The 23,272-nt window shown below is 31.3% G+C and overlaps 3 protein-coding genes across 4 annotated transcripts; 1 reads left to right on the top strand and 2 right to left on the bottom strand.

The window, feature by feature from the left end:
* Window positions 1–2,504: 2,504 nt before the first annotated feature.
* LOC145959750 (mitochondrial outer membrane protein SLC25A46) lies at window positions 2,505–4,847 on the top strand. The gene is made up of 5 exons (XM_083078894.1): window positions 2,505–2,822; window positions 3,110–3,395; window positions 3,478–3,534; window positions 3,627–3,903; window positions 3,978–4,847. Exons 1-5 carry the CDS (start codon window positions 2,654–2,656, stop codon window positions 4,386–4,388), a joined length of 1,200 nt encoding a protein of 399 aa, XP_082935020.1. The 5' UTR covers window positions 2,505–2,653; the 3' UTR covers window positions 4,389–4,847.
* A 5,322-nt stretch (window positions 4,848–10,169) lies between these two features.
* On the bottom strand, window positions 10,170–14,815 carry LOC145959748 (ATP-dependent clpX-like chaperone, mitochondrial). 2 transcript variants are annotated; one of them, XM_083078889.1, is made up of 7 exons: window positions 14,499–14,815; window positions 14,183–14,389; window positions 13,858–14,006; window positions 13,532–13,724; window positions 12,331–13,235; window positions 11,988–12,230; window positions 10,170–10,388 (listed from the first exon to the last, which is right to left on the bottom strand). In XM_083078889.1, exons 1-7 carry the CDS (start codon window positions 14,566–14,568, stop codon window positions 10,362–10,364), a joined length of 1,794 nt encoding a protein of 597 aa, XP_082935015.1. In that variant the 5' UTR covers window positions 14,569–14,815; the 3' UTR covers window positions 10,170–10,361. The 2 variants fall into 2 exon arrangements, with proteins under 2 accessions (XP_082935015.1, XP_082935016.1); XM_083078890.1 differs by having other exon boundaries at window positions 10,174–10,388; window positions 13,544–13,724; window positions 14,499–14,800.
* A 939-nt stretch (window positions 14,816–15,754) lies between these two features.
* LOC145959757 (uncharacterized) lies at window positions 15,755–21,636 on the bottom strand. The gene is made up of 8 exons (XM_083078910.1): window positions 21,510–21,636; window positions 21,015–21,104; window positions 19,807–19,881; window positions 19,126–19,362; window positions 18,723–18,943; window positions 17,409–17,568; window positions 16,928–17,040; window positions 15,755–16,736 (listed from the first exon to the last, which is right to left on the bottom strand). The coding sequence occupies exons 3-8, from the start codon at window positions 19,874–19,876 to the stop codon at window positions 16,722–16,724; spliced, it is 816 nt and encodes a 271-aa protein (XP_082935036.1). The 5' UTR covers window positions 19,877–19,881; window positions 21,015–21,104; window positions 21,510–21,636; the 3' UTR covers window positions 15,755–16,721.
* Between the last annotated feature and the right edge of the window lie 1,636 nt (window positions 21,637–23,272).

The raw sequence follows: 23,272 nt of genomic DNA, 5'->3' as shown, positions 1-23,272 counted from the left end.
GAATGAGAGAGTGTATGAGTGTTGCGTAAAAGAGAGAAAGAGAGCGAGAAAAAAAGTGCGTGCGTGTGTATGAATGTCTGTCCCTCCTATCCTCCCTCTCTCTCTCTTTCTCTCTCTTTCTCTCTCTCTCTTACGCACACACTCCGCCATACACACATCGCGTGTAGCAATCAGCTGATTGCAACGTCGGACGGCCGGCGATCCGGAACAACTTTTCATTATTAAAATAAGGTTATTTTAAGGAACACGTATTTCTGACGTAAATCTAAGACATTTTCTTCTTTACCAAAATTTTATTTAAAGCATAATTTTGTTATAAGATAAAATAGTTAGCGACTCATGCGGTGGTAATCACCCGTCGGGCGGTCAGCTGCGCCCGCGCTCGCGACACGCCGCGCCGCTCCTGCCTGCCTTCTGTACCCGACGCGTGATTTACTAACTGTTTTTGCTCATAATTCAAAAACTACGCTTTAAATCAAATTTTGGTAAAGGAAAAATTGTCTTAGAATGGTGTCAGGAATACGTCATTTTATAGACGGATCGTTTTTCAGGATCGCCCTGTATATGGGTTTGAGGTCGATCTGAAATCAGATTCCAGATCAGCGATCCCAAAAATCCATGTTTTCAGTTCTCAGTTCAAATTTGAGCGAAATTAAAATTTTTGTCCACCATATTGGTTCCACCATCTTGAATTTTCAAAATCTGATTTCAGATTCTCCATCAAACCCATATATACAGTTTTCAGTCCAGGTTTTCGGGTTTATAGTTCAAAGTTTATAGGTTTAATGTGAATGCTCATGAGGTTGTTGGGCTATAACGGCGCAGGGTTTTGAATTCATCATGTCATCTTAAAATGGCCGTAACTTTGCAAGGAAAAATCGTAGATAACCATTCAACAGCTCATTTTGAAGGGAAAGAGTAGTACTAAATGATGCAATTAGAAGAAAAGAGCTAAAAAATTTTGTGCGTCCTGTACATAACCTCAAATGTAGCCCAAAAAGCCATTTTTTGAGTATATAACCTCAAATATCTAAAAATCCTGACGTGATGGGCCAATTCTGACCTCGGTTTCGGATTCTACGCAGAAAATTACTTCGGAAATGACCCCCAGCTGCCCAACAACAAAACCTTGTAGACCTGTGTTATATATATACTCAGCGCACTTTATATAATTAACTCGTATATAATTAAAGTATCTACACTTTTCCTATATAATGTAAAAATAAAACCAAATATCTCTTCTTCTTTCTTAATGCACGTGCTTTTTTAACACACGTGGACGCATGCACACGTGGAACACGTTAAAACTACAATGCGTTCGCGCTAAATGAATGTAAAGCCAGCGGCACACGGTGCTATTTTATCTGCTAGATTACCAGCTGGATCTGCATGCTTGCTACTGTGTCGGCAATACTGATGGCATAGCTGCTGACTGTGTTGCTCGCTTGGCTTCAGACGAGGATTTTTTCACTACTGGTTTTCGTACTAGCATCCTTTCAGTAATAACAAATAAATATGGAGCGAGCCATTATTACAGCAGTGAAACGTAGAAAAAATGCAATTGCATTATTTCTACTTATCGATATATGGTTCTTTTTTATAAGCTTCTATTAAACTTAAAATAGCTTCTTTGGACCATTTTGTTTTTTCATTTCCTTTATTTGTGGTTATATTCCTCTCCATCTTTACATAACCTAATAGCTGTCTGATTGGCTCTCACAATGAGCTGACACAGAATTAGACAAGAAAAATAGCACCTGTTCTATCATGGAAATCCAGCAGATCAGTCAGCAAAGTAACTAGCAGAGACACGATTTCCAGCCTAGCAAACAGCAAGATTGCCATCACTGGCGCACGCAAGCAATCCAGCAGATAAAATAGCACCGTGTGCCGCTGGCTTAAGTATGCATTCGTACCTTGGAACCCGTGCTGGAAATAAACAGTGTGTAGGCAGTATATTAGAAGGACAAAAAGTAAAAAATGTGATTACCAACATGATTTCTGATTGGCTTCTGCTTTTCTGTCAAGGTGTAAGTGCGCCCTAAAGGCACAAATTCGGAGGATACCCGATTGACCACGTCGCCAATTGGCCAATTCAAAATAGGACTCTGATTGGTTAATCGTTGCTGGTTACCCTAGGCACAGGTCGATATAATTGGCTGTGGTCAATCGCAACGTGGTCAAACGGGATACTCACCACAAATTCATAGGACATAATGGCCGCATTCAGCGGACTCAACTGCGAAGTAGCAATTGAACATGATTGGTTTCTACTTTCAGATCCGACCAATCAGCATCGAATTACATCAGAAAATCTAGTAATGTTGCTCAACTGTTGAGTCTGCTGAATGCGGCCAATGGCTGCGTTCAGCAGGAAAAGCTGCTTTGCAACTGTTGTAAAATTCGTGAATCTGATTGGTGTATGCTCTTAGATCCAGTTAAAATTAAGAGCATACACCAATCAGGCTCATGAATCACTGTACAAATGTAATTTCGTTTTGAAGTGCGTTTGGAGTGGGGGAAGATCATAATGGCCGCCCCCGAGTTATTAGCTCGATTAGCCGTTGTAAGCGGAGTTTTGTGATGTAAACGGAGGAAAATGTTCGCAAATGTTTAATAAGACAAATTCGTCGGCTCGTTTTCTGTAGAGAAGATGGCGGGTTTAGAGGGCTACGAGAGTGTATATCGAGGTCGGGCCGCTAGATCGTGGGAAATGAATCCGCCCTACTCACAAAAGTATCACGGTCGAGAGGTTATCCATCCTTTAGACATACCTGTTATGCATCCTCTGGCAGAAGACAGTCCGCCGATCATCGACGATGGTGAGTTTTCTTTTTTTTTTTTTTTAATCGTTCTTTTTAAAATATGCTTATTGATGGAAGTTGTTTGTATTTTGTAAATAAATATCGCTTTATATATGATATTCACTCATTGTCAGTTAAATACGACTAATAATTAAAACTTGTTAAGTAAATTTCTATAGATTTCATTTCGCATTTTTTCGTTTTTCATGTTATTGTATGACAGATTTCTTAATCTTCACGAATGTTACTTTTATGCAATTCTCTGTATCTGAATACTCCGTATCTGAAATTTATTTATTTGCCAGAATCCACCAATGTGAGCAAATACGTGGGACTAGGTTGTGGATTGGCGAGCTTGATTACAGGAAATCTCTTGATACATCCTTTTGTGGTGTTGCGAAGGCAATGTCAGGTTAATCCAGGCGCGGCAAAATATCATTTAATGCCCATAACTTTAATTCCGGTAATAGTACGTTTACATCAGACTCAAGGTATAAATACACTGTGGAAAGGAATTGGTTCGGTGTTACTTGTGAGAGGCATGACGTTGGCAGTCGAGGATTTGATTTCAAAGATTACACCGTGGCCAAAGTAAGGTGATCGCTAAATAATATTTAGTATTTTGCGAGAAGATTTTTATAAAATAATCTTAAAACTTGATATTTAATTACAGGAAGATTACTTGCAATAGTTCTATGAAAGCATTTGGCCAACATATCCTTCTTAAATGGTAATTGTAAGAATATATATTGATGTAAATACAATACTTATTAGTTAATTGATCAATACACTTATTAATATGTATAATATTACAATTTATAGTGTCTCCATAGGTATAGTGACTCCTTTCTATTCTGCGTCGCTTGTGGAGACAGTTCAGTCCGAGATTGCTTCTGAGTGTCCTGGAATCCTAGATGTTTTTCGTGACGGTGCAATCCGCTTATTGGATGTATGTAATAAGGGTAGACTTATTCCTATTTATGCCCTTGTGCCGCCTACTATAGTTTATGAAATATCAAAATATCTTTTTGCCTTAATTGTGAGAGGGGTATCTAGTCGAATTATGCACATCAGGCATAAACATTCGCAAGAGGCAAGAGTATGTATCTAATTTTTTTTTTTAATGTTTATGCTTTTGAATAATAATATATCTGCAGCGTTATTCTATTTCAGGGCGCGTATAGTAAAGATTTACTGTCTGAAAGTGTTGTCCAAGATATAGAAATGCAATCTATTCTTGTATCGACATGTGCTGCGGATGTCGTGTTTTATCCTCTTGAAACTGTCATTCATCGATTACATCTTCAAGGTACACGTACTATTATTGATAACTTAGACACTGGAAGAAGTGTTACACCATTATTAACTGGATATAGCAGTGCGGCCGATTGTTATCGTACAATAATCTCGACTGAAGGACCACTTGGTTTGTATAAAGGATTCGGTGCTCTTATTATGCAATTTGCGGTACATTTCATTGTATTGCGCGCGACGAAATGGCTTTTGACAGAATTAGGCACGATGTTGATGCCGAAACCTAAGTCAATAAAACCACAGAAATCTCCGTATTATAATGAAATGTAAAAAAAAAGAGTAACATCTATAACAAAATATTGTAAAATATATGAGATTATTTATTAATTTCTAACAAAGATATAATCATAGTCTTTAATGATTCTGATTTTGTTTCCACAATTCTTTTTTATATTGTTAATAACAATATTCGAAAGTGTAAATTGTGTGCAAGTTTTCTATCTCTATATTATACATTTTACATGCACGATGCAAATTAAATAAGATATTAAATAAATCCATACAAAAAATTTTTAAGTACTAAAAGTAAAATTGGATTGTGGACAATACTTGTAAATATAGTCATTTTCACATGACAGTCGTTATTTTCAGCAAATCAATTTCTATATACCATAAAATGTAATTATGTGATAGGATTTTATTAGAACATTATGTTAATATATAAATGTTATAAGTCATTTATGAGGTAAATAAATCACAAAATATATTACAATTACATATTACACGATTTATTACAAATACAGAATTATTCTATATATTAAAGGATGTCAGATCATATGAAATAAAGATATAAGAAAAAAACTCATTCAATTTTTGTCATTTCCTACTATTTTTTTTACAGTCTATTTTTCTTTGTTTTTTGTTCTTCCTTTTATACAATTAAAACGATAAGTAAATTATAATTGCGAGGATGAGATCGCACGAACGACGATCTATAAATAGATTAGCAATTACATACAAGTCGTACATTATTCACATTTCCCTTTACGCTAATCTCTATAATAATATATACAATATATTACAGACATTTTTGTCTATATTATATTTCGACATAAAATAAAGTATTTCATAGTTTCCTTCAATTTTTCTTGTCTTCTCATGATTAATATTCTTTCAGCAAACAGGTGTTTCATAATTTATTATTATCATCGAGTTATAAGACCTGTTTTAAATTTTTTTTAAACAATGCGCACAATATTAGTATCCTCTTTACAAACAATCCTGACATGACAATTTACTTTGAATAGTTGCATCATAACTTTCTTTATTGTATAATTTTTTTACAATATTTTTAATCATATTTAATTGATAGTATTTCTTTAGTTCATATATTTTCATATATTAATCCATTTAAATTATGATCAGAATTTATTTCTCTATACCTGACATATACAGGGTGATCCTGAACAAACGTTTGTCTTTAAAATATCAAATTCTTGAATGAATTCTAAGACGATTTTTCCTCTCGCAAAATTTTGCCCGAAGCTTAGTTTTTAAACTATAAAGGAAAATAGTTAACTTCTTACGGAACGAGTACAAGAGGTAGGCAGGGACGGCGCGATATAGACGATTACGTGGACGCTCGCCGCGATCAGCTGATTGCTATACGCGATGACTGTAACAATCACTGTGTGTGTGTGTGTGCGTACACATTTTCACACACACACACTGATTGTTACAGTCATCGCGTATAGCAATCAGCTGATCGCGGCGAGCGTCCCACGTAATCGCCTATATCGCGCCGTCCCTGCCTACCTCTTGTACTCGTTCCGTAAGAAGTTAACTATTTTCCTTTATAGTTTAAAAACTAAGCTCCGGGCAAAATTTTGCAAGAGGAAAAATCGTCTTAGAATTCATTCAAGAATTTAATATTTTAAAGACAAACGTTTGTTCAGAATCACCCTATATATATATACAGGGTGTCCAAAAGGTCCCGATACAGCTGAATATCTCACAAACGGTGCATTTTAGAAAAAAATGTTTCAGACAAAAGTTGTTTGGTTTCGAGGGGGCCATAAGACGGTACCATTGGTTTGACCTTGAAGAGTCATTTGAAGGTCACGTGAAGGTCACTTTAATTTTTTTAAATGGAACACCCTATATATTTTTGCACACTCTTGTAGCTTATCTCGAGAGCTTTCCAAAACACTATAATTAAGTACCTTTTCGTTAAGTACTTTTTGAGTTATGATGCTTGAAATAATTTCTTAATTTTACATAAACCGTAAAATATCTTGTAAAATATTCATTTTTCGATTATCTTACCTTAATACTTTTATGTACAAAATAATGAGAGGAATCAATTGGTGTAAAGAAAACACATAGTTGTTTTTAAGAAAAAATATGGAATTGTTAATTGCAAATTACATATTTTTTCTTCGAAACAACTATGTGTTTTCTTTACACCAATTGATTCCTCTCATTATTTTGTACATAAAAGTATTAAGGTAAGATAATCGAAAAATGAATATTTTACAAGATATTTTACGGTTTATGTAAAATTAAAAAATTATTTCAAGCCTCATAACTCAAAAAGTATTTAACGAAAAGGTACTTAATTATAGTTTTTTGAAAAGCTCTCGAGATAAGCTACAAGAGTGTGCAAAAATATATAGGGTGTTCCATTTAAAAAAATTGTAGTGACCCTCACGTGACCTTCAAATGACTCTTCAAGGTCAAACCAATGGTACCACCTTATGTCCCCCTTGAAACCATACAACTTTTGCCTGAAACATTTTTTTCTAAAATGCACCGTTTGTGAGATATTCAGCTGTATCGGAACTTTTTGGACACCCTATACAGGGTGGACCATTTTAACATTTAATGGAGAATAACTCGAAAACCAAGCCCGGGAGAGAAAAATGTTTCAGACAAAAGTTGTTTGGTTTCGAGGGGGCCATAAGATGGTATCATTGGTTTGACCTTGAAGAGTTATTTGAAGGTCACATGAAGGTCACCTTCAATTTCTTAAATGGAACCTACTATTTGTCATTGCATATTCTTGTAGCTTATCTCGAGAGCTTTCCAAAACACTATAATTAAGTACCTTTTCGTTAAGTACTTTTTGAGTTATGAGGCTTGAAGTAATTTCCTAATTTTACATAAACCGCAAAATATCTTGTAAAATATTCATTTTTCGATTATCTTACCTTAATACTTTTATGTACAAAATAATGAGAGGAATCAATTGGTGTAAAGAAAACACATAGTTGTTTTTAAGAAAAAATATGGAATTGTTAATTGCAAATTACATATTTTTTCTTCAAAACAACTATGTGTTTTCTTTACACCAGTTGATTCCTCTCATTATTTTGTACGTAAAAGTATTAAGGTAAGATAATCGAAAAATGAATATTTTACAAGATATTTTACGGTTTATGTAAAATTAAGAAATTATTTCAAGCCTCATAACTCAAAAAGTACTTAACGAAAAGGTACTTAATTATAGTGTTTTGGAAAGCTCTCGAGATAAGCTACAAGAATATACAATGACAAATTGTAGGTTCCATTTAAGAAATTAAAGGTGACCTTCATGTGACCTTCAAATAACTCTTCAAGGTCAAACCAATGATACCATTTTATGGCCCCCTCGAAACCAAACAACTTTTGTCTGAAACATTTTTCTCTCCCGGGCTTGGTTTTCGAGTTATTCTCCATTAAAGGTTAAAATGGTCCACCCTGTATATATATATATATATATATATATATATATATATATATATATTTAAGTTGTCAAATCGATTTTGATGACATTATTTTGTGAATATACATATTAAAATATTATTTTTTTAATAATATATCATTAAATTTATGGCAAATTTATGCCGTTTTTGTTTTCAATTTATCACCAATAAATGCATACACGATGCAAAGCTTGATTGGATGTGGAATGCTAGTATGTGTGGTTTTTCGATCTTGCCTGCAATATGAATGAATAATACGATACAAAATATACTTATATTTTTCCATTGTTAAATTAAATTTACATATTCTCTTTACTCTATTAATTTTCTACTTATGCGACACTTTTTTTAAAGAAAGCATTTATTATAAAAAAATGCAAATTCCAAATATAAACAAAAATACAAAATAGATATGATTTTTAATAACTTTTCTTACATTAAATAATCATTTTAAATAATATCAGTATTCGTGTCTATTTTTAATATTGGTATGGTTCCATAACAGCTGTATTTTTGTCATAAAATGACTGCCAATAAATGTGCATGCACATGCACAGATAATATATATATATACAGGGTGTCCCAAAAGTCCCGATACGGTCGAATATTTCATAAACTATGCACTTTAGAAAGAAATGTTTCAGACAAAAGTTGTGTAGCTTGAAGGGGGCCATAAGATGGTGGCAATGTTTTGACCTTGGAGAGTCATTTGAAGGTCACGTGATGGTCACCGTCAATTTCTTAAATGGAACCCTCTATTTTTTATTACATATTCTTGTAGCTTATCTCGAGGACTTTCCAAATCACTATAATAAAATATTTTTCAAGTACTTTTTGAGTTATAAGGCTTGAAATCATTTCTTAATTTTACATAAACCGTAAAATATCTTGTAAAATATTCATTTTTCGATTATCTTACCTCAATACTTTTACGTACAAAATAATGAGAGGAATCAATTGGTGTAAAGAAAACACATAGTTGTTTTGAAGAAAAAATATGGAATTGTTAATTGCAAATTCCATATTTTTTCTTCAAAACAACTGTGTTTTCTTTACACCAATTGATTCCTCTCATTATTTTGTACGTAAAAGTATTGAGGTAAGATAATCGAAAAATGAATATTTTACAAGATATTTTACGGTTTATGTAAAATTAAGAAATGATTTCAAGCCTTATAACTCAAAAAGTACTTGAGGGAAAAATATTTTATTATAGTGTTTTGGAAAGTCCTCGAGATAAGCTACAAGAATATGTAATAAAAAATAGAGGGTTCCATTTAAGAAATTGACGGTGACCATCACGTGACCTTCAAATGACTCTCCAAGGTCAAATCATTGCCACCATCTTATGGCCCCCTTCAAGCTACACAACTTTTGTCTGAAACATTTCTTTCTAAAGTGCATAGTTTATGAAATATTCGATCGTATCGGGACTTTTGGGACACCCTGTATACAGGGTGATCCATTTTAACTTAGGCAGCCAAATAACTCGAAAAATAAGCAAGATAGAGAAAAATGTTTTAGACAAAAGTTGTATGGTTTCGAGGGGGCCATAAGATGGTATCATTGGTTTGACCTTGAAGAGTCATTTGAAGGTCACGTGAAGGTCACTTCAATTTTTTTAAATGGAATACCCTATGTATTTTTGTACATTCTTGTAGCTTATTTCGAGAGCTTTCCAAAACACTATAATTAAGTACCTTTCCATTAAGTACTTTTTGAGTTATGATGCTTGAAATAATTTCTTAATTTTACATAAACCGTAAAATATCTTGTAAAATATTCATTTTTCGATTATCTTACCTTAATACTTTTATGTACAAAATAATGAGAGGAATCAATTGGTGTAAAGAAAACACATAGTTGTTTTTAAGAAAAAATATGGAATTGTTAATTGCAAATTACATATTTTTTCTTCGAAACAACTATGTGTTTTCTTTACACCAATTGATTCCTCTCATTATTTTGTACATAAAACTATTAAGGTAAGGTAATCGAAAAATGAATATTTTACAAGATATTTTACGGTTTATGTAAAATTAAGAAATTATTTCAAGCCTCATAACTCAAAAAGTACTTAACGAAAATGTACTTAATTATAGTGTTTTGGAAAGCTCTCGAGATGAGCTACAAGAATGTACAAAAATATATAGGATGTTCCATTTAAAAAAATTGAAGTGACCTTCACGTGACCTTCAAATGACTCTTCAAGGTCAAACCAATGATACCATCTTATGGCCCCCTCGAAACCATACAACTTTTGTCTAAAACATTTTTCTCTCCCGGGCTTGGTTTTCGAGTTATTCTCCATTAAAGGTTAAAATGGTCCACCCTGTATATATATATATATATATATATATATATATATATATATATATATATATATATATATTTAAGTTGTCAAATCGATTTTGATGACATTATTTTGTGAATATACATATTAAAATATTATTTTTTTAATAATATATCATTAAATTTATGGCAAATTTATGCCGTTTTTGTTTTCAATTTATCACCAATAAATGCATACACGATGCAAAGCTTGATTGGATGTGGAATGCTAGTATGTGTGGTTTTTCGATCTTGCCTGCAATATGAATGAATAATACGATACAAAATATACTTATATTTTTCCATTGTTAAATTAAATTTACATATTCTCTTTACTCTATTAATTTTCTACTTATGCGACACTTTTTTTAAAGAAAGCATTTATTATAAAAAAATGCAAATTCCAAATATAAACAAAAATACAAAATAGATATGATTTTTAATAACTTTTCTTACATTAAATAATCATTTTAAATAATATCAGTATTCGTGTCTATTTTTAATATTGGTATGGTTCCATAACAGCTGTATTTTTGTCATAAAATGACTGCCAATAAATGTGCATGCACATGCACAGATAATATATATATATACAGGGTGTCCCAAAAGTCCCGATACGGTCGAATATTTCATAAACTATGCACTTTAGAAAGAAATGTTTCAGACAAAAGTTGTGTAGCTTGAAGGGGGCCATAAGATGGTGGCAATGTTTTGACCTTGGAGAGTCATTTGAAGGTCACGTGATGGTCACCGTCAATTTCTTAAATGGAACCCTCTATTTTTTATTACATATTCTTGTAGCTTATCTCGAGGACTTTCCAAATCACTATAATAAAATATTTTTCAAGTACTTTTTGAGTTATAAGGCTTGAAATCATTTCTTAATTTTACATAAACCGTAAAATATCTTGTAAAATATTCATTTTTCGATTATCTTACCTTAATACTTTTATGTACAAAATAATGAGAGGAATCAATTGGTGTAAAGAAAACACATAGTTGTTTTTAAGAAAAAATATGGAATTGTTAATTGCAAATTACATATTTTTTCTTCGAAACAACTATGTGTTTTCTTTACACCAATTGATTCCTCTCATTATTTTGTACATAAAACTATTAAGGTAAGGTAATCGAAAAATGAATATTTTACAAGATATTTTACGGTTTATGTAAAATTAAGAAATTATTTCAAGCCTCATAACTCAAAAAGTACTTAACGAAAATGTACTTAATTATAGTGTTTTGGAAAGCTCTCGAGATGAGCTACAAGAATGTACAAAAATATATAGGATGTTCCATTTAAAAAAATTGAAGTGACCTTCACGTGACCTTCAAATGACTCTTCAAGGTCAAACCAATGATACCATCTTATGGCCCCCTCGAAACCATACAACTTTTGTCTAAAACATTTTTCTCTATCTTGCTTATTTTTCGAGTTATTTGGCTGCCTAAGTTAAAATGGGTCACCCTGTATATATATATATATATATATATATATATATTATATACATATGCATATATAATATATAAAATTTTATATACATATGTATATAATTATTTGCAGGAAATATGTTCAACATTATAACAAATATAATGTCCAACATCGATAGAAATTCACTAGCAAAGAAATAATTAAAACTTTGCACAATAAAATCTTATATAAATATACAGGATAGTTTGAAAGATTTTTATGAACTGTTTGTATTGTTAATAGAGTCTATATATTTTTTTAAATAAAATTAAAATAGACCAACTTATCAAATGTCAAAACATTCTTCTAACTAAATATCTTTCTATTAGAAAAAAATAGTTATACCAAAGTGTCGCATTCTTTAATTATTTGTTAATTATGTACATGCTGCGCTTGCTGAACATCATCCTCATTGCTATCGTCTCGTCTCACATATTGCGGCTTTTCGCAGCTTTTCACGCACTGTTCTGTGATATGAACGGACACTATACCACTTCCCGGTACTTCAAACATAGGTTCTAAAAGTAAAGATTCCATTATCGCTCGTAAACCTCGCGCACCTGTTTTTCTTTCCATTGCCAGAGATGCGATTGCATTTAATGCATCCACGTCAAACGTTAACTCCACCTGTGTGTTGTACAGGACAAGAAAATAAATATATAATTTATAATTACTAATCTGTAATTTAAAGACATATTTAATTGGACAAATGATTATTCAAATATACCTTGTCCATTGAAAACAACATCTGATATTGAGGAACGATAGCATTCTTCGGTTCGGTGAGAATTCTCGCTAGCATGTCTCTGTCGAGGGTATGAAAAGGTACGAGTACGGGAAATCTACCAACAAATTCAGGTATCATGCCGAAATCGATGAGATCTCTAGCTTCGACCTGTTGCAGCAACATGTCCTTCTCCTTATTGTCCCTCTCGGTAGAAGGTGACATATTCGCAACATCAGCCAAAGTCGCCGCTCTCCTGCCCGGGCTCTCGGCCGCAGGCGTCGCGCCAAATCCGAGATATTTTTCTGATTTGCGTCGCGCGATCAGCCTGTCCAAGCCGCTGTAAGCGCCCGATGCGACGAAAAGAATATTCGTCGTGTCCACTTGCAACATTTCTCCGCGCAATTTTCTCGAGCTATTCCTTTCTGGTACATTTACGATTGTTCCTTCCAACATCTTCAGCATTCCCTGCTGCACACCCTCGCCGCCCACATCTCGCAACTGATGGATTCCAGGTATAGCTCCGATCTTGTCAACCTCGTCTAAGAAGACTATGCCCATTTGAGCACGATCTACTACATAATTAGCATCCTGAAGAAGCTTAGCTATAACGCTTTCAATGTCCTCGCCAACATAGCCTGCTTGCGTGAGAGTGGTACAATCACAGATGGCGAACGGAACATCCAAACATTGCGCTATTGTCTGCGCGAGTAACGTTTTACCAGAGCCCGTAGGACCAAGCAACAATATGTTACTTTTTTCCAATTTCAGTTGATGCTGCTTGCTATCTAATATAGCCGATCCAGGTGCAGATTGACTGCTCGTTTTCTGTTCGCCTCCAGGATTGACTGTGTGTTGAAATCCGACTCCCGGAAATGGATTTCCAATACCCGATATATGTAGCAAATCTAAAGACACAAAGAAAAATGTATGATAATCATATATTATATTATGGTTGTATTGTAGTATATTATTTTTTAATCAGAGAGCACAAGTTGGGAGAATAATACTATTTCAGATAAGGATCTATTTCATCAAGCTTTACAAGAAGTTATTAGTGAATTAAAATAATCTTTTAAATTATTTCGATTTCTCACAATAATATGAAATAAATTCTAATTATAATACAAGTTAATATAATATATAATATAAGTTTCATAATATTGGAAAACTTTATAGCATTATCAGGGACATTGCTATTTACGTGGCTTAGGACCTCTATGAGTGAAGGGATGATTCGTTTCTTGCATGCTAATTGGATTAATATTGGTTTGCGTTTGCGAAGTTTGTACTGGCAGATTGTTGTAGATTCGTTTGTAGTGATTATAAACAGCGACACTCAGCACTTTTTTAGCATATTCTTGACCCACAACATGTCTGTTCAGATATTCGAATATCTGAAAATATATGTTTTGCATTACTGAAAATATTCTTTCTTAACCAGCTAAATATATTTAAAATATGCCAAGTGCTTTGTTTTATCTTTAAAATATAATTTTAAATTAAATAATCAGAATTATAATCAATTACCTTTTTTGGTGGTGGAGGTGGTTTTCTGTAAAATCCTTGCTTACCATCTTCCGGTCTTAGTGCTTCCTTCAAACTTCTTTTTGAGTCAATCTCTGATAGCACAACGAAGAAATGATGACACTTCTCGCATTTGACAAATCTTGTAGATGCTGTATTATTCGCAAAAATGGTTTAACGCTGTGTTAGAACATAATATTAATATTGCAAAAGTAAGTGTACAAACCTTAATATATAAACTAAGGTATAAGAATTTACAACTTTGACAATCTGATCACTATACTATAATTATCTCTTTCATCCATCATTGTGGCAATATTTCACTTACATACAAATGTTTCTACATGTGTGCAAGGATCCCCACATTTTGGACAGGTCAGCGTGTTCTTCTTTCCACCACCAGTGCCATTACCAGTAGACCCACTGGACGTGGTAGTATCTTTGGAAGGTGGCGTAGGTTCGGTTGGAGCTTTTGCTAAGCTGCCGCTAACTGTCAAAGCTCTACTGGCCACAACGATTCTCACAATTTTATGTACTGTGCAGCAAATAATCCCACATTAGGTCACTTTTGTAAATAATAGCGTTCACCATCTATCTATAGTCTAAGATATACATATATAGAAACTATTTACAGCGATACTCACCATGATTGTTAACATGGTTAGAAGATATTAAACGACCTGCACTAATCAAGCAACAACGTACGCTACTCATGATCGGCGAAATTCAGTGCGAACGAAAGGCAGAGATATGAGAAGCTTCACTATCTTGGATGTTTCGAGCACGTGAATCTAAAATCAGACAGATATTTTCTTGCGTATCGTTGAATCGATGTAATACGATGGCTGCGCTTGCGTTTGCGAAACAATACGAGTGGCGATATGTGTAGCTGCTGTTTACTGTATAGGTTTGTTCTTTTTAGCTGAACTGGCTGCACTAGTTCAGAAAGTGTACACTGAAACGTTCTTTTTAGCAGAGAGAAGCCTGAGAGGGGCCACGCTGCCATTTTTCATGGGACGCTTTTTCTACGTCGTACACTAGCGGCGCGTGCATCCATTTTACGCCGCCTGGAACTACATGGCCACATCCACTTTTAGGTGCCGATAAAACAGTCGGTTTTGGTTCATGTCCGTGCTACATCCACAATTTATAGCTCAGAAATAACATCCCGCATATAGACGTAATTAAAATATACTTTGTTAGCTGCGCGATTTCTTTTCCACATTCAAGTATATATTATAAATATCAATATTAATGAGATGCTATTAATGAGAGCTATTAATGAAATAAGTTTGTGTAATATACGTGTGTAGGATATTTTCTCGTGAATATTATTCTCGATAGAAAACAGAAAAGATAAATTATATAAAATTCAATAAATTGAATTTTATTTACTAAAACGATCTTAGAAGAAAGACAATTATAGACCATTTCCAGGAGATGTCACGTGAACACTACATATTTGATACGCAACATATATAACTCTTTTAAAAATAAATATAACATTAAATATATTGAAACTAAATTTTTTTATATTTCTACTCTAGTTTGTTATTGAACATAATTTTAGAGTTAACAACCCACACAACATTATGTCGTCTTAAAGAAGTCTTAAAGACGTCATGAAATTTCTAAAGACGTCTTAAGAAGTTATCAGAATTACATCTTTATGACGTCTTTAAGACGTCTTATGTCCCGATTTAAGATATCTGTCGGGCATTGTTTTAAGACGTCTCACTCAAGACGTCCCAATCAAGACATAATTAAATGTCTCACTCAGGATGTTATAAAGACGTCTCAGACATTTCAATTAAGACGACTTTTAGACGTGCGTAATTCGGTCGGTAAAATAGCTGCATTGATTTATTGATTTATTCTATAATAAATAATAAAACTCATCTTAAGTTCATTTCTTTATTATATTTTGAATATTTATACATATTTTTATGAACACTATATGCTCCTAATAAATAATTTACGATTACTTTTTAAATTATATCTTATATGATATAGAGAGGAGAATATTACAAGAGAATTATGTATTAAATAAAATACGAATTTAAATGAAGTAATAAAGAATAGAATATGAATGTAAATATATCATAATAAAGAAATACATAAAAATATACTTTAATTTCTAATAGAAATAAACTACTTTAATATTTTTCAAAATGTTTGTGATAAATAAAAAATGATTTTTACTCTATTCATTTATGTGGATAGCATATATATGCTGTGTATATACATACATACTATAATACAAGATTGAAATCTTATGATCTGTACAATCTAAATCATATTATTTTAGTCATTTTTATCAAGGACCTATAGCTTACTATTCTGCTGAATTTACTTCCAAAATTGAATAATTGCTAGCTTAAATCTAATTAAGTTAAACTCTAGTCTAGCTAAAATGATTTAGCTTAAAAGAAAATGGATAGAATTTTTTCTTACAGGATTTCTCTGAGAGCAAAAATTGCAGATCCATAATTTTGCACGATAGTCTACTTGATATAATGGATTTAAAATAGCTCTGCATGTTAAGCCGACGGCACACGGTACGATTTTTCGTACTGGATTTGATAAGATTTAGTAAAATACTAAAAATGCACCAATCAGAATGCAGCATTTCTAATATTTTACTAAATCTTATCAAATCCAGTACGAAAAATTGTACCGTGTGCCGTAGGCTTGAATCTTGTACATAAAACTGGATCATATTGAATTGGCGGAAGATCTACTCGTTCCTTAATTGGTTGATACAAAGTTTTCAATGGTACAACTAGTCTAGTAGCATCAATACGCGATGATGACCAAGCATTCCATTGCGCACATCGTCACAATCTTCATTTTGTTGAATAAAATCTTCATATGTCATAGTGCTGTAAAAAAATATACAAAAGATAAATAGATAAGTGAAATATGATTTAAGATATACATTTACATATATTAAAAAACATATATTAATTTCAATGTTTTCTCATTTTCAACACTAAAAATGTTATGCAGCAACATTATACAGCCCTATTGTTTTTTAAATAATATCGTATGGAATTTTCAATAATTTACCAACCTTTTTCTCCTTGTTCCTTAAATAGTTGAGGCGATCTCCCGCATGTCGTAACCATTCTTGGATGGTCTTTTTAATATCGTGCATATTACTTTTTTCGTCGTCCGAAACGTATGCTGAAAAACGATTTGTTACATAATTATTAAAATATTTTGTGCTTTAATTCCAATAGTTAGAATAGGGTAGTCATGAAGTAAAGTATAGCTATAAACGTTTGCAACTTTTGGAAAGAATATAAAAATTTTGATCCGTAAAAAATTGGAAAGAGTATAAAGTGTAGAAGAATATTTGAACGAAATTTGAAGTAAGATCTTATTAATAATTCTGAAGAAAAATTTAAAGTTAAAAGTGCACGTTACATCTAAGCATATGTTAGATACTATCTCGAATACTGATGTTCGAATACATTAAAGGTGCAACTATTTTTAAACAATATTACATAAAAAGGAGAAATAAAAATATATCTTAAAGAAATAATAATTACCCATAATAACTGTGACAAAACTTGTGTCCTTAATTGCCGTTGATCCTTTTTGGCCTGTCCATGATAATTTGCGGCACAATTCATCCGATAATGTGTATTTTATAATATTCCTTGTCTTGTGAACGAAAGTGTTTCCTCCAATTTTTGCAATTTTCCTTTTCTATAACAGAATGTTACAAAAATGTTTAATAATATTTTCAATTTAAGCCGCTTGAAGAAAAAGGAAACATGAATTTAATATATTTTAAGAGCTTCTTTCAAAATTACTAAGCGACAAAAGGCAGCAAAAATTGTAATAAAATTTAAAAGAATGTTATATATTACGCTTTAAGTAAATTTAAGTAAATATTTTATACTATATATCTAAATTTGCGCACTAATAACCGCGTGTCTTTTGATTTTTATTTGCCTTTTTACCCCTTAGTAATTTATTATTATGTTGAGCCTATTATTTTCATTATTTTATTTTTCAAAATTGTTTTTATTATATGAATAAATAAATAAATAAATAAATAAATAAATAAATAAATAAATAAATAAATAAATATATATATATATATATATATATATATATATACGGGGTGTGTCAGACCACCCGTATCAGCCGAATATCTCGAAAACCGAGAACGGCAGACAAAAATGTTTCCTATAAAAGTTATAGGGTTTCAAATAATGCACAGTAATATTAGCACGACCTTGAATAGCGTTGTCAAAATCATGTGAAGGTCACCTTCAATTTCTTAAATGGAACCATTTATTTTTCATTGCGTTATTATTCTTGTAGCTTATCTCGAGAGCTTTCCAAAACACTATAATTAAGTTAGTTTTCATTAAGTACTTGCAGAGTTATGAGGCTTGAAATTGTTTCTTAATTTTATATAAACCGTAAAATATCTTATTTTGTACATAAAAGTATTAAGGTGAGGTAATTGTAAAATATTCATTTTTCGATTACTTCACCTTAATACTTTTATGTACAAAATAATGAGAGGAATCAATTGGTGTAAAGAAAACATAGTTATTTTTAAGAAAAAATTGTAATTGTTAATTGCAAATTACATTTTTTTTTTCGAAACAACTATGTGTTTTTTTTACACCAATTATTTTATCTTAATACTTTTATGTACAAAATAATGAGAGGAATTAATTAGTGTGACACCCAGTATATTCAATATCTAGATTTTGTCTTCTACTTTTATCTCTACAAAAGAATTTTTGTTGTTGATTGAATTATGGAAATATACATTTATTTCACATTTAAAAATGGAGAGAAGAAGAAAAAAGAAATGGACGCAAAAACAGAAAAGTACTCACTAATTGTTTCCGAATCTCTCTGTCCTTTTGGAGATCCGTGTCAAATTTGAAAAATTCGTCAACTGTTGATAGCGGAAATTCCGGCAATAATTGGACTTCGTCATTATTATATATTGTATTAGCTGGTCCTGCGTTATTTATTAAATTTATTATTATCTCCAACTGTCTCGTATTCTTTTGTATGAGATTTTTAATAATTTTTTGTTCGGTACGACACGCATCTGTATAAGATAAAAAAGAAAAATATTTATTTCTCTTTATAAGTATCATTAAAATTATCTATTTAGTTATTTTACACAAGTACATACATACGAAATTAAGTACATATAACATATTGCTATTATAAGTACAATATAACGATATAATTAAGAAGGAAGAATAAAGAATAAAGTTTAATACATACCACAGCATTTTTCCAAATGATTGCCTTTGGCATTGAAAGTTGTCATGTCATCACCGTCAAGCACATTATTAGGGCTAATCATATTGTCACCAATATCATCATCATCATCATTATTATCATCAGGCACATTGTCATTATTAAGCCCATTACCATCATCACGCACATTAGCATTATCGCAAGACACGTAATCACCTACTAAACTTTCGTTCAACCATTCCTCATCAGTAATGTCAACATCTGTAAATATAAAGTCTGTGAGTTCATTTTGTTAGTTATACTGTTCATCACAGTGTTATTAAATTTCATTCATTGTAAACTATTTTATATAATTTTCATTTAACGCAATTTTTTATATTATTTTTTCTAGAATATATTTTACACAAAATTAAAATAATTTGAAAATTTTTTAAGTATATGTAACAGTTTTTGATGTGGACTTAGCACCCTTTTTTAAAAAGATAATTTTTTAATAAACATAATCTAATTTAAATATTGCTATAAGAGTTTGCTTATAAACAAGTGGCTATATACTTCATGAATAGTTTAATTAGATAAGAAATAAATAAATACAATTTATTAACAACAAATCATTAATTGAACTTCACAAAGTATTTAATCACTTCTTTATATAAGCTTCTTTTTTTCCTGAAAAGTAAAAAAACATACCATTATTTTGCTTACCTTTATTAAATTGGCTGCTATTTCTGGGTACTTGCACACAAGAAGTAAGACGCACACTTTTCTTCCTCATATATTCTGCAAAATATAAAATATAATTTATATAGGATTTCATTTTAGCTTTAAGTAATACTTCGCAGCAAGTGTCATCACATAAAGTTCATTGTTATCGTTGCAGTAAGTTTGGAAATGTGTGTGTGTGTGTGTGTGATATATATATATATATATATATATATATACACACACACACACACACATTTCCCAACTTATACACACACACACACACACACATAGATAATCCATATACAGGGTGAGCCATTTTAATTAACGCACGCAATTATTTCGGAAACAAAGCATTTTAGAGAAAAATGTTTCAGACAAAAGTTGTTTGGTTTCGAGGGGGCCATAAGATGGTATCATCGGTTTGACCTTGAAGAGTTATTTGAAGGTCACATGAAGGTCACCTTCAATTTCTTAAATGGAACCTACTATTTGTCATTGCATATTCTCGTAGCTTATCTCGATAGCTTTCCAAAACACTATAATTAAGTACCTTTTCGTTAAGTACTTTTTGAGTTATGAGGCTTGAAATAATTTCTTAATTTTACATAAACCGTAAAATATCTTGTAAAATATTCATTTTTCGATTATCTTACCTTAATACTTTTACGTACAAAATAATGAGAGGAATCAACTGGTGTAAAAAAAGACACATAGTTGTTTTGAAGAAAAAATATGTAATTTGCAATTAACAATTCCATATTTTTTCTTAAAAACAACTATGTGTTTTCTTTACACCAATTGATTCCTCTCATTATTTTGTACATAAAAGTATTAAGGTAAGATAATCGAAAAATGAATATTTTACAAGATATTTTACGGTTTATGTAAAATTAAGAAATTATTTCAAGCCTCATAACTCAAAAAGTACTTAACAAAAAAGTACATAATTATAGTGTTTTGGAAAGCTCTCGAGATAAGCTACAAGAATATGCAATGACAAATAGTAGGTTCCATTTAAGAAATTGAAGGTGACCTTCATGTGACCTTCAAATAACTCTTCAGGGTCAAACCAATGATACCATCTTATGGCCCCCTCGAAACCATAAAACTTTTGTCTGAAATATTTTTCTCTAAAATGCTTTGTTTCCGAAATAATTGCGTGCGTTAATTAAAATGGCTCACCCTGTATATCCTATAATTATGCGTACCATTCAAGTTACTAAGATTGGTAACATTTCCGGATACTTGTGCGCCACTGCAAGAAGGCGTTTGCACGAGGTTCGTTTCTTCTGTAGATCCTACAAAATATTATTAATGTTATTAAACTTTGACTGCGGTCGGGGAAACGTTAGATATGCTTCGGAACATTATTCTATTTTTGTTCTACATTCCACGAAAATAAAGATATATGAATGATTTTTCGAAGCATTCATAACATCTTCCTGACCATAGCCATAGAATACAGTTAACTTAACTTTACTACTTTCGGGAAAAAAAAATTCGTCATATATGGATTTTGTCAATATCTGATCATGTCTTGCCAAATATAGTCGTATATATGATATATATATATTATCAAATACAGTCATATATGATAACCATATATCATATATGACTCTATTTGGCAAGACATGATCAGATATTGACAAAATCCATTTAGGACAAATTTTTTTCCCGTGAAGAAAAACTGAAACCATAAATACCATTAAATCCTTTGTTTCGAAGATTGCTGACATTATTAGATGGTACGTAATTACAAGGAGGCGTTAACGCATTCTTCTTTTTCTTGCTTAGATATTCTATCAAAGTTAAATACTATTACTTAATTTACTGTTCTTATTAACGATAAAATAATTACAATTAAATAAGTAGAATTATTATTAGAATTATTATCACTATCCAAGAAAAAAATGGGTATAATATAGTCAGATGTAAATATACATAATTATTAGATATGAAGATTTGATAACATATATAATTTTATATAATCATATCCGAAGAATGGCGTGACATGATCACATCTTTATATAATAATATTTGATCATCTATTTTCATATATAAATAGATCTAGTCGAATATGATAATAAAGATATGATCATATCACATCATTTTTCGAATATTATTATGTATGATTATATAAAATTATATATATAAATCATATTTCACTTATATATTTAATTTTGTGTGTGTGTGTATGTGTGTGTGTAAAAAATTAAATTCTATATTGTAAAAAAAAATATATTAATTATCTTTTGTATATTTTTTTACAGCACTATGACATATGAAGATTTTATTCAACAAAATGAAGATTGTGACGATGTGCGCAATGGAATGCTTGGTCATCATCGCGTATTGATGCTACTAGACTAGTTGTACCATTGAAAACTTTGTATCAACCAATTAAGGAACGAGTAGATCTTCCGCCAATTCAATATGATCTAGTTTTATGTACAAGATTTACATGCAGAGCTATTTTAAATCCATTATATCAAGTAGACTATCGTGCAAAATTATGGATCTGCAATTTTTGCTCTCAGAGAAATCCTGTAAGAAAAAATTCTATCCATTTTCTTTTAAGCTAAATCATTTTAGCTAGACTAGAGTTTAATTTAATTAGATTTAAGCTAGCAATTGTTCAATTTTGGAAGTAAATTCAGCAGAATAGTAAGCTATAGGTCCTTGATAAAAATGACTAAAATAATATGATTTAGATTGTACAGATCATAAGATTTCAATCTTGTATTATAGTATGTATGTATATACACAGCATATATATGCTATACACATAAATGAATAGAGTAAAAATCATTTTTTATTTATCACAAACATTTTGAAAAATATTAAATAGTTTATTTCTATTAGAAATTAAAGTATATTGTTATGTATTTCTTTATTATGATATATTTACATTCATATTCTATTCTTTATTACTTCATTTAAATTCGTATTTTATTTAATACATAATTCTCATGTAATATTCTCCTCTCTATATCATATAAGATATAATTTAAAAAGTAATCGTAAATTATTTATTAGGAGCATATAGTGTTCATAAAAATATGTATAAATATTCAAAATATAATAAAGAAATGAAGATGAGTTATGAACTTAAGATGAGCTTTGTTATTTATTATAGAATAAATCAATAAATCAATGCAGCTATTTTACCGACCGAATTACGCACGTCTAAAAGTCGTCTTAATTGAAATGTCTGAGACGTCTTTATAACATCCTGAGTGAGACATTTAATTATATCTTGATTGGGACGTCTTGAGTGAGACGTCTTAAAACAATGCCCGACAGATATCTTAAATCGGGACATAAGACGTCATAAAGACGTCATAAAGATGTAATTCTGATAACTTCTTAAGACGTCTTTAGAAATTTCATGACGTCTTTAAGACATCTTTAAGACGACATAATGTTGTGTGGGGATGCAATGGTTTAGCGACAGAAACGTTGGGAT

This window comes from Camponotus vicinus, unplaced genomic scaffold (genome assembly GCF_025532165.1).
Source record: "Camponotus vicinus isolate PSW18456_S1 unplaced genomic scaffold, iyCamVici1.0 SCAF_1, whole genome shotgun sequence".
NCBI lineage: Eukaryota > Metazoa > Arthropoda > Insecta > Hymenoptera > Formicidae > Camponotus > Camponotus vicinus.
Note: the sequence above shows the minus strand (reverse complement) of the source record. Positions and strands in the feature narration are given on the sequence as shown.